This window comes from Pteronotus mesoamericanus, unplaced genomic scaffold (genome assembly GCF_021234165.1).
Source record: "Pteronotus mesoamericanus isolate MK-2021 breed Mesoamerican mustached bat unplaced genomic scaffold, CSHL_Meso_final contig_657, whole genome shotgun sequence".
In the NCBI taxonomy this organism is placed as follows: Eukaryota; Metazoa; Chordata; class Mammalia; order Chiroptera; family Mormoopidae; genus Pteronotus; species Pteronotus mesoamericanus.
This window is the reverse complement of record NW_026555229.1, coordinates 16,587,439-16,604,647: the sequence shown is the minus strand read 5'-3', so window position 1 is coordinate 16,604,647 and position 17,209 is coordinate 16,587,439. Positions and strand designations below refer to the sequence as shown.

The 17,209-nt window shown below is 42.9% G+C and overlaps 1 protein-coding gene across 2 annotated transcripts in view; it reads left to right on the top strand.

The window, feature by feature from the left end:
- Nucleotides 1-2,354: 2,354 nt before the first annotated feature.
- Nucleotides 2,355-17,209, top strand: part of SHTN1 (shootin 1) — a 90,494-nt gene continuing 75,639 nt past the window's right edge. For both annotated transcript variants that reach the window (XM_054581579.1, XM_054581580.1), the window contains exons 1-2: nucleotides 2,355-2,510; nucleotides 16,212-16,264. In XM_054581579.1, coding sequence (XP_054437554.1) covers nucleotides 2,453-2,510; nucleotides 16,212-16,264 — 111 coding nt within the window. In that variant the 5' untranslated portion in view covers nucleotides 2,355-2,452. The remainder of the gene's footprint in view (nucleotides 2,511-16,211; nucleotides 16,265-17,209) is intronic.

Sequence of the window (17,209 nt, the reverse complement as noted above, 5' to 3'; positions counted from 1 at the left end):
AATATTAATATCACATAAATAAATCATAGTGTAATGGGAGATCTGAATCCCAATAATTGACTGTAATAGCCATCCTAATAATTCATTCCATGCCCTCAAGATAATACCATATTGTATTTCAGGAGGCTATTTTAATTTCAAGGAAGGTAAGCAGGATTAATTTCAAGGGGCTGCAGATTCAGTGTGGGACCAAAGCACTCAGTTTGATTATATATTTGATAATTAATTGACTCATTCTTAAACTCCAAAAGTGCTACCTAATTACTATAAAATTGAAGTAGACAATTAAATCAGCCATTTAAAAATGGAACTTTGTGAACTAATCCAAAGGGTACTCTGCTCCTATTTGGCTGCGTATGAGAAAATATTTCGGAGTATTTTGGTTTGGAGGAGGCCGCTGGTCATTGCCCAACAGTCGGGGTGACTGGTCAGGTTTAACAGGCTTCCTGGCTGCAGGGCAAAACCTAGGTAGCCATGACTTGTTACCCAAGTGTCTCCATTTTTTTCTAGAAAAAAAATTACTTTTCCTAGTACAAAATACCTGGTCGTTGCACATAGCACTCACATTTTCATGTAATTGAGCCTAAATCACCTCATGTTTTCTGGGCCTTTTTTAAACTCTGAGGATTAAAATGTAACCTCTGGACAAAGGCTGTTTGGTTGTTGCCTGGGGATCTTCCTACAAGCTGAGCTGCAGCTGTCTTAACTATCTCATGAAAAACTAGGAGAAGAACTGAATAATAAGACCCCCTACGACATTTATTTTTAAAGTTTCAAAATTTTAATTCACTATAATACTACGCTGCCCTTTTAAATCGCTCTACCACTGAATCGCCCATGCTAAACTATTAAATCACCTTTTTAAGAGAAAGCAGTGCTACATGTTTTCAAGTTTGAGTTAGAATTCAGAGGCATATCAGATAGATACTAGTTACAGCACTTACGTATAGGTCCCTACCCCATCAATCACTCAGTAAATGAAGTTGGGTATTTGCATAAAATAGCACGTGAGAAATGAGCAGAAGCACTGTGCTGGTGTAGTACCCACACTGAGTTTTGAGACCGGGATGTTCAGTAAGTGTAATTTAATTGGATTCATTTTAGATGCTTAATGATGAGTGTAAAATGGCTGTGCCTGTTTGAGCTCATGATCAGCATCTACAACCCCCTTTTCACAGACCTGTACCCTTAACAAAAAACCCCACCAATTGTACGTCAAATTCTGGACTTCATGTTTTGTATATCTTCCTCTTCCTGTTCAATCCTTTCAACTCTTTCTGTAGAGTGGTTATTAATATTATTCCCATTCTTTCAATAAAGTTCAAAGGGGTCGCAGACTGACCAAAGACTAACAATAGGCACTTGGGGATTGGGGAGAGCCATTTTGAAATCTGGCAGGACCGCCACCTCTCTGCGGTCGGGGTCTACCCCGGAGCTGGGTTTAGGCAGTGCAGGGGGCCGTGAAGTGGGACCTGTGCCGCGCTTCACACCGCCAGGCTATGCTGCCGGGCAGCGGTGTGGCCTTGGACATTCGGAGAGCAGTGGCAGCCTCGCGGAAGAGAAGGTCCTCCCATCGCGACCCAGGTGACCAGCGAGGCCCCGAGACCCACGTGCTGCAGGCCCGTGTCCGGAACACCTCTCGACCCCAAGGGGAAGCTGGAGAAAGCCAGCCCCGGCCCTGGGAACTTTAACAGACCACCACGCCTCCGTTGCTCACTGTGTGTTCACGGGCCGGCCTGTGTCAGTCCCTGTCTGCTTTTCAAGGTGCAACACGTACCCCAGTGAGCCCGCCCCGGCGGCACCTCGGTATTCCCACGCCGCCCCCAGAGTCCACTGGCTGAGGATCGGGAAGGAGCCCGTTACGTCCCACTCTACAGGGGCGGCTCGCGGGATCAGCCCTTGGGCAGCGTTCAAAGTGGGGTCCCCCCAGGCGCTGCAGATGCAAGACCGGTTTTGTCTTGAGTCCACTTCTTGGGTTCCAGGGGTGTTGCGGGGCGGGGTAGGCGGAGAAAGGTGTTCAAGAGCGAGGCAGGGCGAACATAGAGCCGCAGGTCGCACGCCCTCCCGCCAGCGTAACCTGCGGCGCTGGCCTCCACGGAGAAAGCCGAGCCGCGGCAGCCACCGCAGGCTCGGGCGAGGGCTGCGGCCCCGGTGCCCCCGCGGGTCCCTCCCTCCCTCACCCCCACCTCTGGCCCTCGGGCTGCCGGTGCGTCCCCGCCCCCTCCACCGCCCTGCCGCCCGCCTGCAGGTGAAGCCAGTCCGGCCGCAGAGTAGGTGCGTGGGGATGATCTCACTCGTGCGCTCCGCGCCAGGAGGAGGAGGAGCGGGAGCAAATCCAACTTCCGGGTAGTGAAGCCGCACGCCACCGGCATCTTGCTTTTTCTTCCTCCTCCCCCCGTTGTAGCCCTCGCCTCTCCCTCCTATCCTTTTATTCCCGGCCCCACCTGCCAAAATGAACAGCTCCGACGAGGAGAAGCAGTTGCAGCTCATCACCAACCTAAAGGAGCAAGGTAGGCGGGCACGCAGCCGCCAGGTGCGGGCAGCCGCGGCCCGTGGGCGGGGACGGCCCCTGGGCGCGGGGTTCAGGGCTACTGGAAGCAGGGCTGTAGATGTTGCGACCGCGTGGTCACCCCAGCCGCTCCGTTACCCGTGGAGAAGCATCCTTCGCGCCCCGCGCGCATCCGAGAGCCCAGGGCCGAGGGTGACGTGCGGGTGCCGGGGAGTGTCGGCCCGGCAGTGCGGGAATTGCTACCAGCTGGTGGTTTTAGCGGGCGATCTGGGGTGTTGGGGGAAGGGACGAGGATTCGGCGCAGACTTGGCCCCATGGCACTACCTTCCACGAGGGATTAGCGTGTGGGGCTGGATATCTTGGGAGGGGGTGGTGTGGGCAGCTCAGCTGGCCCTGCTCCCTCGCTTGGCCCCACCCTTGCCCTTGAGCGCTGGGAGGCCTGCAGCGCTCCGCTTCAGCCTTCCCAGCTTTTCATTTTGTCTGGTTTGCGGTAGTTCCTCTTTCTTTACCCAGCTAGGATTTTCAGGCCCCGATGTGCTTTACCACTTCTCATTTTTAGCAATTTTTTGAGTCTGTGAGTCAAAACCCTGCCTTGTGTCAGGCTTCCTGAATTAAGACTTGGCTCTCCTCCACTGGAAAGCCAGGTCATGTAGGTGCATTTCTACAGTGCCTGGCAACGCGAGATCATCCCTTAATAAAGAACTGTTTTAGTCAATCATTTTCATCACTTACCACACTTCTAAACAAAGCCAAATTAATGTGAACCTAACACTTTTTAAATTTAAAATTATTGCCCTGCCTAAACGTAGCCTGAGAATATAGGTCAAGAAAGAGAGGAACCGCACAAATTTAGGAAGTAAAAACATGTAGGAACATGTGCTTTTCTGACTAAATTGCTGACGGGGCCACTATGTAGAAGGGACACATAGGGTCCTGTTTCTGTGGCTCATCCTTGGTGTTTAGCCCCAGCTCTTTCACTTCTCTTTGCTCAATTCACCAACTCTGTGAATTTGGAAGAGTGGGTACCTGTCCCTTCCAGGGTCTTGTGGGTTAAGCCTTGCCTAACTAAAGGTGAAGGCTAAATCAGATGATTTCATGAGGTCCTGTCCAGTACTATGAACTGTTGCTCTTTAATACCACAGGTGTACCATTTGCAAGGGTATGTGGATCCCTCTGAAATGCATAGTCCTGGAAACAAATCTGTTTACTCTTTACTGTGTGTTTGTTTACTGTTTACTGTGTGACCTTGGGAAAATTCTTTAACCTCACTCAAATGGTCGAAACACATTCCTCTGTGGTATCTGGCATCTAGAAAGTGTTAGATAAATGTTAATGGACTTTGCCTTCCCAGTACCCTCAACTCCCTTTGTAAATTAGCCCAAGGTCATAACGTCACAAGCATCAGTGAATCTAGTGGGTGGGCAAAAATGCCTTTATCTGGAATTTCTCAAGTTTTTAGTGAAGGGCTAGATTTTATTAGTATTTGTTTTTAATTTCTAATAATACCCCGCATACCATGAAGTCTTTTTTATTCAAATGTAGTTGACTTATACTACTTTCAGTGTACAGCATAGTGATTATGTATATATATAATCATACATTTTTATGTAATTACAATAAGTCTAGTAACTATGTGTCATTCTACAAAGTTATTACATTATTGACTATATTTCCTGTGCTATACATTACATTTCTGTGACTGACTTATTTTATAATTGGAAGTTTGTACTTCTTGTTACCCCTCACCTTTTTCAGCCCTCTCTAAATACTCTTAATTCATATTCTAGATGTTGGAGATTTCATTATTGGTAATATATGTCAATGGATACCAGATCTTTTGATAGGTGGGCAGTTTTCAAATAATAAGAAGATACAAAATTCCATTTCTTTTCATTCTGTGTATAAGTTCAAGGGTAGATTAACAGTACAGATAATCCACAAGTTGTTTATATTTGATTTTGGAATACATTTTCTATCTCTGTGTTGGGTTTGAGAGCTCGGAAAAAGGGAGGATTCTTAAGTCTCTAGTTCTTTCTTATATTATTATATCAGAAAACAAATCCATGTCATTGGCATTTTTAGAGGATGTATTTTATGGATTATGAACATATCAAATGCAATAGGCCAGTTAGAATTTGAAATTTGTGTTTCTTAAAAGGTATTTTTTTTATGGTATTGAGCGTGGTTACAGAGATGTTGTAATTTCAGTCCACAGTATTTTTATACATTTCAGAACTAGGGCATATGTTAGTCATTGGATCATAGATTGTGGTAACAAATTCAAGAGTATTTAATTGCTGTTTGACCAATGTAACTAATTGGTAAAATGGGGATTTGAGGTGAAAAAATAGCAACTAGGTATTTGGGCCTTTACCAATATTATGATCAATTTTGTAAGATGATGGTGTGTATAATTTATTTTTCAAAATAAAGAATTCTTTTTACTATCTGTTAATGACATTAATAACTCCACTACTTCGTTTATTAATCAGAACTAATATTCACTTAATACTCCATTTCCCTTTTTAATGCTGGGTAAACATGTTCATTTACTCTTTTAACCAATACTTACTAGGTGCCTCCTACCATATCATGTACAAGGCCCAGGTGCTAGGCACTGGGGGTTGAGATGGTGAACCAGCCTTTGCTCTCATCAAGTTTATTTCTGGTACACAGTCAAAATAATCGTATAAATAAATTTGTACAATTGCAAATATTTTTCTAGGATAGATTCTTAGCAGTGGAATTGTTGGGTTAGAGGGCACATACATATAAAGTTGTGCTAGACATTGTAAAAATGCCCCCAAATGGCTGAACCAGCTCACGTCCCCGCAGCAGTACCCATGAAACCACGCACTGGTCAGTGTGGACCAGTAGTGGTCTTTATTAATTTTGACAGCCTGACAAGGCTGGTACCTTTAAAAGTGGTACCTTTAAAAATTCGTATTACCTGGTAATTAGGTTTGAAATCTGTCTACATGCTTATTGACCATTGAGGTTTCATCTTGTTGTTCCTTCCTTAGTTTTAAGTCTGAAATTTGAACCCGTTTTCCAGGAGGGTGCTCAGAAAGAAGGTTCCTGTCTTCTCTGAATGGCAGAGCTGACAGCAGCCTTCTGAACGTGAAGCCTTCAGTGGTGTGGCGAATAGGGTTGCTTTTGACACAAGTTGTGAAATGTAATGACGGAGTCTGTCATAATATGAACAATCTCTAATTTATACTTACCATTCCCTAAGCTCTATGTCTTATAAATCACACCCACTTCTGAATTACTTCAAAACATTGTATGTTCCCTTCTAGTGAATGGTATAATTAGCTATATTATGTCTTTCTAGAAAGTTATATTATGTCCCTTTAAAAAAAATTAGCCAGTGTGTGATTGCTTATGTTCCAGCAGATGTTGAGGTAATGAGGTAATTCTCCTTTTGTCTTTTCGCGGGCTTTATTTTATTGGACTGATTGACATCTCTAATGCGCTGAGAAATGGCAACTTGGGGTACTATTTCCAATGCATATTTCCTAGCTACTAAAGTGGACATTTCCCTTACAAAACATCATACAATTTGCTCCCCCTCCAGAATTCTGTTGGGAAATGATAGACTTAGCTTAGCATTTGTTTAAGGTACATGATTTTCATTGTAATTTATTCGGCCCACGTGCATTGAATATTCATAGCCAGGCACTGTGCTAGGCATCAGAGATATAGAGACGAATAAAACCTTGTCCCTGCTAGTGAGGAGTTCCTACTTTAGAGACGGTGGTAGGCATGTAAATTGCAGGGAGAGTGTTAATTGACCTAGATTGGGCCATGTGTTTAAATCCTTTGGCCAGGGAAGAGCAGGGCACCTTGATTGGCAGCCCCCACAAAGAACAATGGATTGGAGCAATTGTCCAAAAGAGAATGGCGTGCCACTACCAGAAGGGAGAATGCAGGCTGGGTGGACACAAACAGTGGCTGTCCACTTAGCTGGTCAACATAGTCATGTCGTGTCATTTGGAAATTGTTGAGAAAGTTTCGGAGAGAGTGATTGTCACTTAACCATAAGGATGTTCTAACCAAAACAGCAACAAACAACCCAGAAGTTATGCGCTGTTCTTGAGCTAACACTATTTAAAATGGATTTCCTATGGTAAGATAACTGGTTTTAAAGAGAGGTAACCTCCTTTTGCCTTTAATTACTATTATTTTCCTTAAGATCATTGAGATAGTGCTTATGGTTCAGATGGAAATTTAGTCAAGATGCTTCTTAGAGCTGAGTTAATAATTAAAAGAGGTTTCCAGCGTTCCCATGGCTTCTAGGTGAGTACTAGAGCATTATTTTGACAGAAGGGGCTGAAATTGTTGCCCACCACAGTGGCCATGGCAGTCTGGAAAAGCTGAAGCATTGTCAACATAGGATCCGTGTCAAGTCAGTCAGCAGACATGTTCTGTAAATGACTAGGTAAGTATTTTTGGCCTTTTGGCTTGTATGGTTTTTATTGCAAACCAGTGTATTTAATAAAAATGCAATTTCCTCCTAAAGTTGGTTAGCCACTGCTGAAGACACATGAGTTGGGCAGCGTGGCTTCTTAGATCATTCTCTAATGAAAGGAAGAAGATCCCTGAGAGAAATGGCTGATTCAAGCGCTGGGGTGGCTGGGGCAGGAAATATACAAGATGAGCCTGGAGCATCTTGTACCAGCAACTGAGGAAGTGCTCAAAGAAATAAGCCCACAATAATGTGGATATGTCAAAGAGATACAGGAACCAACTGAACTTTCAGTGGCCAGAGATGGAACAATTTGAACAACGATATGTTAGATTATAACCCAAAGTATACAATAGATATTCGTGCATCCATTCTGACAAAAATAAATCATGGAATAAACAGGGAGAAGAGACAAATCTTCTATACAAACAGTTGCAGATAATGTGTAGAGATACTCCTGCTCAGAGTGGTAGAACGGAACTCCTTGTTCCTTCTGTATGGGCTGCACACAGTGACGTCCTTCCAAAGAGGGCAGAATGGAAAGGGGGAGAAAGTACCTTTACAGAGGAGAAACTTGACAGATGCCACCTGAGCTAGGTGATCAAGGTCAGCTCCAGTGGTGACTGCATTCATGTTGATAGTATGTACATTCCCCCCTACCCCCAGATTTAATCTCTATTTTGGTTCCAGCCTCATTGAGGACAGTATGTACCTTTGCTAAGAGGTGATGAAAATGGGACTTACTTCTGTGTCTTCCCCTGAAAACCGATAGCCCCAGTCTAATCATGAGGAAAACATCGGACAGATCACAATTGAGTGACATTCTACAAAATACCTGACCAATATTCCTCAAAACTGTCAAAGTCATCGAAAACAAGGAAAATTTGCAGACCTGTCACAGCCAAGAGGTGTCTAAGGAGACATGACTAGTAAACCTGATGTATTTACATGAGGTCTTGGGACAAAATTGGAGCATTGTGTGAAAACTAAGGAAATATGAATAAAGTATGGACTTTCATTCATAATAATATGTCAGTATTGGTCAATTCATTGTAATAAATATACCATGCTAATGTAGGATGTTGATAATAGTAGAAACTGGGAATAGGGTGTATGGGAACTCTGTACTATCTTTGCAATTTTGCTGCAAGTCTAAGCTCATAAATTCAAAGTTTTTTGAAGATAATAGTGGTGCTTACATTCTTGTACACATATATCTGAAAGTGCAGCTCTGGGAAAAATTCTCAAAAGTGGGATTATTGGATCCAAAAAAGATGTGTGTTTTAAACTTTGTTGTGTTGTGGATGTTAATCTATGAGCTGTAGCACAGCCAGGCTTTGGTTTAAAATGTAGAAGGAATATGGCATTTACTTTTCTCTACTTACTCTCCATGCTGGCTAAGCATTTTAAACATTAAAACATGGGTTCTGAAATTTTTATATGGTCCAACGAACAGTAATGTATTAGCATCCTTTTAGTTAAAATTCTCTGTGGCACAAATCAGTGTATGATTATGATATATATGTTTGCTTTAAATAAGACTTTTTAGGAGCAGTTTTAGGTTTCTAGAAAAATTGAGCAGAAAATAGAAAATTATTACATAGCTCTTCCCTTGCCCATCCCCATTTCCCTATCATCATCATCATCATCATCATCATCATGTATTAGTGTGGTACATCCTATGTTTTTAATAAATGTATTAACTTACCCACTATTACATTATGTTGAGTAATTTCACTTCTCCAAACATTTCCTCTGCCGAACCTGCTTACCGCTTCCTCCTTACGCCTGAGCTCCTGCCAACCCGCTGGTCCTTTTACTAGCTCCATGGTTTTGCCTTTTCCAGAACGTCATATAGTTGGAATTACACAGTATATAGTTTTGATAGATGGTCTCCTTCCACTTAGTTATATGTATTTAATGTTCCTCCCTGTCTTCTTCCAGCTTGATTGTGCATTTATTTCTCTTTGTCCCTGAGTAATACCCCATCCTATGGAAGCACCATAGTTTGTTTATCCACTCGCCTCCCTATTGGTGAACATCGTGGTTGCTTCCAAGTTGTGGCAATTGTGAATGAAGCTGCTATAACCGTTCATGTGGTGGGGAGGTGGAGGAAGGGAAGTATTCTAACTAGCTCTATAATAAGGTCTTCGTCTTACAGTGAGCCTGTGCCGCTTGGCTGTGACTCTCGCAAGGGCTTCTCAGCTATGTTTTTCCTCCTCAGCTGAGACAGGAATGCTAGAGGGGATTGGAGTTGGGTTATTGCCTTCCCCCAAGTCTGCTAAGCTCTGGTAAAACAATTTCTCTTGAGGGCAGGCCTGTTAGAAGAACGGAACGCTCTTGAGCGTATTTCAGAATGGTTACTTCCCCCTCCCTGGCCCGAAGCAGGTGAGAAATTTTCTCTGATACTCAATATTCTAGCCCTCCTAGAGGTCAGACTCACTAAAGTGTGGGGGGTCCTCCTAGGATTGGTCCATCCCCTGAGGTTTTTCACTCTCCCACTTGCTAGAACGGAGCTTCCAGCAATTTGTCAACTACAGTTCAGGTTTTCCTGCCTTGGTACTGGTTAGCAAGCAGGTTGTGCACCTGCTGCTGGTACTGTTTAGAGCAACTTGGCTTCTGCTCTAATTAAAGTCGTGATCCTTCATATCCATTCCCATTGTCTCCAATTTTGGGGGGAGCGGTTTGCCCTGCGACCTCAACTCTGATAGACCTAAGAAGAGTTGTTGACTTTCAGTTTGTTCAGCTTGTTTGTTGTTATGAGGATGGGAGTGTCAATTTACAAGTGTCTTACATACCAGACCAGAAACCAGACTTACGTATGTATCTTTAAGTGACTCAATTTTTTTCCTTTCTGTTGGTTAATTTGAAATCATTAATATAGTGTGTTATGAGCTCTTCCTAAGCATCATTAATTCAGTAACATTGATCTGTGTCTTCTACCAAGGAATGAGTGGATTTCAGGCTTGGCATAATTGCTTTTTGGGTGTGAAATATGGCATCTTTGTTTTTTGATCAGTTTTTCGAGCACTGTTTACCCTGACTTATTTTTAATACTTTAATTAACAAGTGAGGTAGAAATGACTTCTCTTCCCACCCTGGCTTTAAGAGCAGGACCCACTGGGATGGGTGCAGAAAGGAATAATGTCCTACTCGCACATTACCTGTTAGGACTCAGGTCCTCACTCCTCACCAATAAGAGGTCTTTCAAGGCTTCATGAGCCTCAAAGATGTAGACTCAATGCATGAGAATCTACATTAGGAGAGCTCATGAGGCAGTGTTTTCTGATTATATTTGACAGCTATTTAAAGCTTCACTTTCATTAAGTATCCCATTGTAACATATGGTGTTAAGAGACCCTTTTAATATGGGGAGGAGAGTATGTGTTCTTTCACGATGTGTTCATGTGAAGACTTAGATCTATTCTTCTTCCCTCCTTAATTTAACACGCATTTATCAAGTTGCCTGCTGCATGTTGGGCATTGTGCTTGATGTGGGAATCTGGATACATGAAGACATAGACCTCGCCCTCAAGGACTGTTTCTGGTCTAGTGCTTTAGCACATGGTGCATAGTAAGGCTCACTAATGTTTTTTACATGAATGACGGGGAATCAATAGACTGGTTCTGCCCCCGCCATTTCTTACTGTGGGATTTGACTTATCAGTACATTTGTGCCTTCATCTTTAAAATGGGGATATTAATATTTGGCTTAATTGCTCTACATTGCAGATTGATATGAACCTGTCACTGATTCAACACAGGCAGTGACTCTGTGCTTGGTATCCTTCTGGATATAAGGAATGAATCAAGGAGAAGAAAAGACAAGAAAACAGACCTGTGCTCAGATAATTTATAATGTTATATGTAGGTGCTCTATCCAGTAGAGACGTATGAACAGTGTACTCTGGTAATATATTAGAAATGTAAGTGCTGATTTTGGCCTAACATATATGAAGAGGGCTCCTTGGAAGAAATGACTGTTGAATTACTTTGGAAGTGAGGAGATAGGGAAGATGGGGAGGGGGAGACGTTGCAGGCAGAGGGGAAAATATTTCATTTTACTTTTTTCACTGGGTACAGCGAACTCTACTGATGGTACATGAAAAGGTCGGCCTCCCTAAGCCCCTCTGCTCTTCAGGGGGTCTAGGATGGAAACCGGAGATCAGGGGATTCTCAGTGTGTTGGGGGATCGATTAGGGGCAAGGACTCCCCAGCAGCCGAGGGTGTCTCTTCCTCTCACTGGGGCTGGTTGTCCAGGGGGCTCCTATTCTTGCAGACCATGTGGACCATCAGGCCTACCCCCCTGTGGCTGTCACCAAATTCATTGTCATACTAGGAAATGAGCTTGACAAAGTGGTTGTTGAGGTCAATGCCAGCCCCAGCATTGAGGGTGGAGGAGTGGGTGTCATTGTTAAAGTTGCAGGAGACGGTGTGGTCCTCAGTATAGCCCGGGATGACATTGAGGGGGTCCTCTGACTCCTGCTTCCCCACCTTCTTGATGTCATCATATTTGGCAACTTTTTCCAGGCGGCAGGGCAGATCCACAACCAACACATTGGGGGAAGTATTTTAAAGGCACCTGGGTATTAAAGCTCCTAGAGGGTCCAGGGAAGCCTTGGGACTTTAGGAGTGATGGAGTGAATTGTGGTCTCCAAGGCTAAACAGTGTGAGGGCGGAGGGGGGAGAAAGGAAGGGAGAGTGGGGTCCTAACATCTTTGGGGGCTTTTAAATAAGAGAGTGAAATGAACTGGTTTCTTTGTTACTGTGCTGACTGCCTACCGTGTAAAGAATGAACTGGGGATACTGGGCGGCTGGGTAAGAAGGTTTTGCAGTTATTAAGGGTCAGAGTTAGGGCAGAGGTACTGGCTTTAAAGGAAGGGCAGATTGGAGAGTCATTTAAAGAGGTCTGAGCCATTCGCTGCTCCTTTGGAGGGGGGAGCAAGGGGGGGGTGAAGGGCGACCCTGAGGAACCAGCTCAAGGATTAGGTGGGTGGTGGCACCAAGGAGCAGCAGGTCCGAGGGCTGGGAGCTGATGAGCTCACTTCCCCCACGCTGAGTTTGAGGACAGAGGTGTCCAAAAGAGTGCTGTCCAGCAGAACTTTCTTCCGTGACAGGAATGTTCTGTGTCCATTATCCATTATGATAGCCACTAGCCGCTTGTATTGGGTTGACCAAAAAGTCCATGTGGGTTTTTTTTTCCCCCATAAAATAAAAGACACGTTTTTCATCTTCACCAATAATTTCATTGACTTGGATATTTTATGTCTCCTGTCTCCCACTATTGGCATCTAGTGGGTGGAGGCCCGGGGTGCTGCTAAATGTCTTCCAGGGCATAAGGCAACCCCACAGCAAAGAGTTGTTTCGCCAAGATGTCATTAGTATTAAGGATCTTTGCAAACCACTTTTGACACAGTCACAGCACCTTCTCTATACACTGCACAAAACTTTTGTTTTGCATTTCAGTTGCGTTTTTACCTTTCTTGAAATAATAAAGCATACTACGCCAAAAATGGTATTTTCTTCCATCTTCAATATTAAAATGGCTGCGCAAAAATTCACCAATTTTGATTTTTTTTTTTAAACGCATGCTGCTATGACAGCTCTCACAATACAGTCTTAACAGCATTATTTTGAATGAAGTTAAAGACTAACCCTGCTAGAGCCATTGTACAGAAAAACTAAACGAACTTTTTGGCCAACCCATTAGCTGTTGAGCACTTGAAATGTGGCTAATGCTGCTGAAGGACTGAATTTTACATTTTATTTAATTGTAAATAATTTAAATGTAAGTAGCCCCATGTGGCAGCTGGCTGCCACATTGGATGGTGCAGGCCGAGGAAGTACTGGTTGCAAATGCTGATCTGCAGTTAATGCTAGAGGTGGGGTGATTCGCCCACCTGGGACAAGGTCTCCAGGGACACTGAACTCTTGGGGGTAATGCAGGGAAGGTCGCAGGCCAGCCGATTGTTTTTCGCCCTAGCCGGAGGTGTTTGTGGCCTGTAGTTACCAGCTTTAGTTGTCATATTTCTGAAACAACTAAGTGCACTTGCTACTTCCTGGGCCAGCTTCCTCATGATTTGCCGCCTGGAGAGAAAACTCCCTTTCTTGGAATTTAGGGAATTAGAAAATGGAAAACCAGCAGGATTCTTGCAGCCTGTGCTCTGCCTGATATGCTCCTCCTTTTCTCCACATCTTCCTTTTTCTTCCATTCTGTACTCTTAGGTGGCGATTCCCTTCCTTGGCTGCACATTACAATCACCTTGGGTGCTTACTTCTGAAAAACACATAGATGCCCAAGGTCTACCCTAGACTAGGTAGACCAGAACCTTGGGTTAGGGGCGTGTGGAGAGAGCACTAGACATCTGCATGATTTGAAACCTTCGCAGGTGATTCAGATGTTCAGCCAGGAGTGAAAAGCAGAGCTTCTGGACATGCTTCCACTTGTTTGCCAAACTGCAGTTGATCTGTAGCTCCCCTTCTCCTCTGATGTAGTGGAGGATCGTAGTACCTAGGGTTTCAGAGATTTTCTGCTGTGTCATCTTTCAGACCGAAAGTGACAAAAGTAAGCCCCGGACTGAGGGCATTAGAGAGCCGCCTAATCTCGTCACACACACAAGGTTTGATGTGCTTTACTGTGTCAATAATGATAGCCGTGGTAGCGTGTATTGGACACTTCGTCTGCCTAAGCACTCTTATATTTACATGTTAACTCACTCTCAGTAACAACACTGTGAGACGTGTAATCATTATTCTTGTTTTCCAGATGAGAAATATGAGACTCAGATGAACCAGTTTGCCCAAGGTCCCCTGGCTACCGTATGGGCTCGGGCTGGGCCTCGGCTGTACTTTTTACTTACTGTGCTGTGTGACCTTTTGGTACAGTGACGTGAACTGTACCTGCAAAGTGAGAGCTGATCCTTTTCTACGGCAGCGATTTGGTCGAATTTATCTTTACTTTTGCATTGCTTAGTTCAAGGTCTGGAGGACCTCTCTCATCAGATCGCTTGAATTGTGCAACTGACTTAAACTTCTCAAACTGTGAGCCAGTTCTAGAACAATGAGAAGGCTTTTTCTCTGTGACTCTTTAGTTTTGCCAGAAAAAAAAGTAGCTGAATAATGTAGGTCGCTTCAGTCTTTGCCAGTTTTGCTGAGGATGGTTACATGTGTAATCACTATGTTGTGTGTGTGTGCACACACGCACGTGTGTAAATATTACTTAAAGCAGTGAGCTTGGTTTTCTAACTTCAAAGAAATAAAAACATTAGTAACTGTTTTTCTTTTATGCCCTATTTCCCAAGTGCCCCCTTCCTACTACCAAATGGTTGAATTTCTTCCCACCCTTTTCATCTCCTTTCCCTGTACCTGGCATTATTATTATTTTTTAACTCACGAATAATCACAATAAAGCATATTTTCTTTGATTTTCATGAAGATATGATAGGTTAAAGGTTCTTAATGAATGCTTTCCATGAAGACTCAGTAACTGGGAGCCTACAGTTGTTTCATGTGGATTCTATTGGCAATGGAATGGAAGAATAGTATTGGTATTTCAAAAAAGGCTTCAAAGCCATTATCTGATGTTTTAAATAGAAAAAATTTTCTTAATGTCAATATGAGGTCAGGTTTTATAAGCCTTTATTGTTTGTTTTGTACATCTATAAAGTAGGTCATCAAGAATAGAGTGGTAAATCAACTTTGATTTTCAACCTCATCCATAGATATTTTTAAATGTAAACTAATGCAAAGTCTCTCAATAAAGTATATATTTATTTTTCAAAGCACCGTTAGGGGTTTGTGTGGTGGAGGCTGATGAGGAGCCCGTGTGCAGAGAACTGCGTTCTGTGGTTAATCGTATCTTTTCTGTTGGAAATGTAATTAGTTTTTTAAAAAGCTATATCTTTACATGTATACATTCAGTTGTTTTTAGGGCTGATTTTCAAGGATTCTTTTCGGGTGTGGCTTCAGTAAAATTGCCCATTAATTCTTATTTAGGTGGTCATGGAGTGCTAGTGAAGCTTCCGGACATTGCTGATACAATCCCATAAATATTTGTTCATCTGAATTGGACCGTTAAAATTCTGGTGCTACCATCACAGCAGCTATTCTAAACTCTTTGGGTCATGGTTGGAGGACATAAGACACGTACTCTCCCATGGGAATTGTCTGTTTCTGCGGTGCTCTGTGATCGGTCATTAGAATCATATGCCTCTAGAATTAATGACCAGATATCTGGGATGTTCTTGAAGCCCCTAATTTCAGATTTTTTGTTTCTGTCTTTGGGTTATTCATAAAAATAGGAAGTTCTGCCCTTTTTTTTTTTTTTTGAAGGAAAACTTTTTGTAGATACATCCAGTTACGTTTGTAGAGAGTAAAAGTATAAAATTCCCATCTGGCGGTTTTCTGGTGTGGGGGGGCAGCCCCGGTGCTGGTCCAGAAGCGTGCGGCCGTTCTGCGGGCCTGCCTTTGGCACGGGCTCCATCGTCAATCCCAGATCCCTCGTCCCTCCATCCTGCGCTCTACGTGTAATGTCCTCAACTGTAAGGATATCTGAAAATGGTGCTTTGGCTAAAAGATGAATGTGGGGGTTCAAGTTACTTTATTTTTCTGGCAAGAAAGGGTTTAAAGTTAAAAACTGCTATTTTCCCCATAGAGTTGGAAATATTTCCAAATAATTCACATTATTTTCCCAACCTAGTGAAATGAATCTGGCTGATACCTGGGGAGGGCATGCTTGGTGAATGATGATCTTGCAGTGCCTGAAAATAGTTACTCTTAGCTGAATGCTCTTGGTGGGAACTTTTTGCTTTGTGGATAAAGCAGCTATATAACAGTGAGTTGAATGTGTAAGCATACTTTATTTCCTGGCAGCTGATTTTAAAAATAAACCTCTAATTATGGCACCACAGACTAATAGTGCTGGAAGGAACTTTAGGGAACACCCACCTGCCAGGACCAAGTCCTGAGTATCAAAGAGAAGTAACTTGTCACTTTTGGCTCTTACGTATTCCTAATGATCCAGGGAGAACTGAAATTCGGTTTGGTGGGCTCACATCTGCTATGGTCTCCTTTTCTTCCTTACTCTTAAAAGTAGAAGCTCTCCATCTGTGGCTTCTTCTGCACCCACACCCAACCTAGAAAATAGACAATAGGGGTTAGTTTGGGTTCCCAGGTTTTTCTACAGTAAACTTTGATAGTGTTATAATGTTGCTTTCCTTTTTTTTTTTCTTTTAGCAATAGGCGAATATGAAGACCTTAGAGCAGAGAACCAGAAAACAAAGGAGAAGGTTTGTATTTTACCCTTTCTTTCCTCTCTTAGATGTCTAAAAAGTCTAGAGGGCATGGTGCATTGTTCTGCCATGAATTTCAGTTAAATGTGAATGAGAGTTTTTTGTTTTTATTTTCCCTCCTGCTTGTGTGGTTCACGTTTATATCAACTCCAGGCTCCAGATGGTGAAGAATAGCAGGCAGGCCATAGCGGCGCTGCTCCGGGAGATCAGCTCCACAGCTAAGTGCAGCGAGGCACCTGGCCAAGGAGCTCAGGGCCCAAGGAGTGTGCTTTTCCCCAACGGTCCGATCTGAGATTGAAGTGATGGAATTGAAGGCCTGAGATGCTTATGTTTGGGGTTTAGACACACTAGATTCTGGAGAGAATTGTTTGGAGTTATCCTTGCTGGTGAGCCCAAATGCCTCCATAAGCCTTTTGTATTTTTACTTCCTCTAAGTATATAAATAATATGCTGGAAGTTGAAAAATAGCCAATGTGAAGATGGGGGAGCCTGGTGAATATTTTCAGGGACTCTGGCTGTTTTATTTTTGAACTGTTAAGTAATTGAAATCTACTTATATTTACAAACTCCTTACCTTTTTGTCTCTGAACATGTTCAAGATTTGTGAATATTTGTGTGTATGTATACCACATGTGTATACACACACACAAGTGGAAGGGAAGGCTAAGTTAAAAAAAAAGTAAAGGGAATGAATAGAAAATGAAAAGTAGGAGACAGAGAACTGTCTATTATTGTTTTTAGATATAAACAAAATTTACTTTTAGAAATTACTTTGTTTGATAAACCAAGTATTTCAAAACAGAACACCATGGTGGAAAATTAATAAAACAGGTCCTTTGTGATTGTTAAAGAAGGTCGTCATCGTTGCTGTAAATTGTGAAACCTCATTTGTACAATTTTGGAATAAGAACTATGATGAAAACTAATAGTGAGCTAAATATT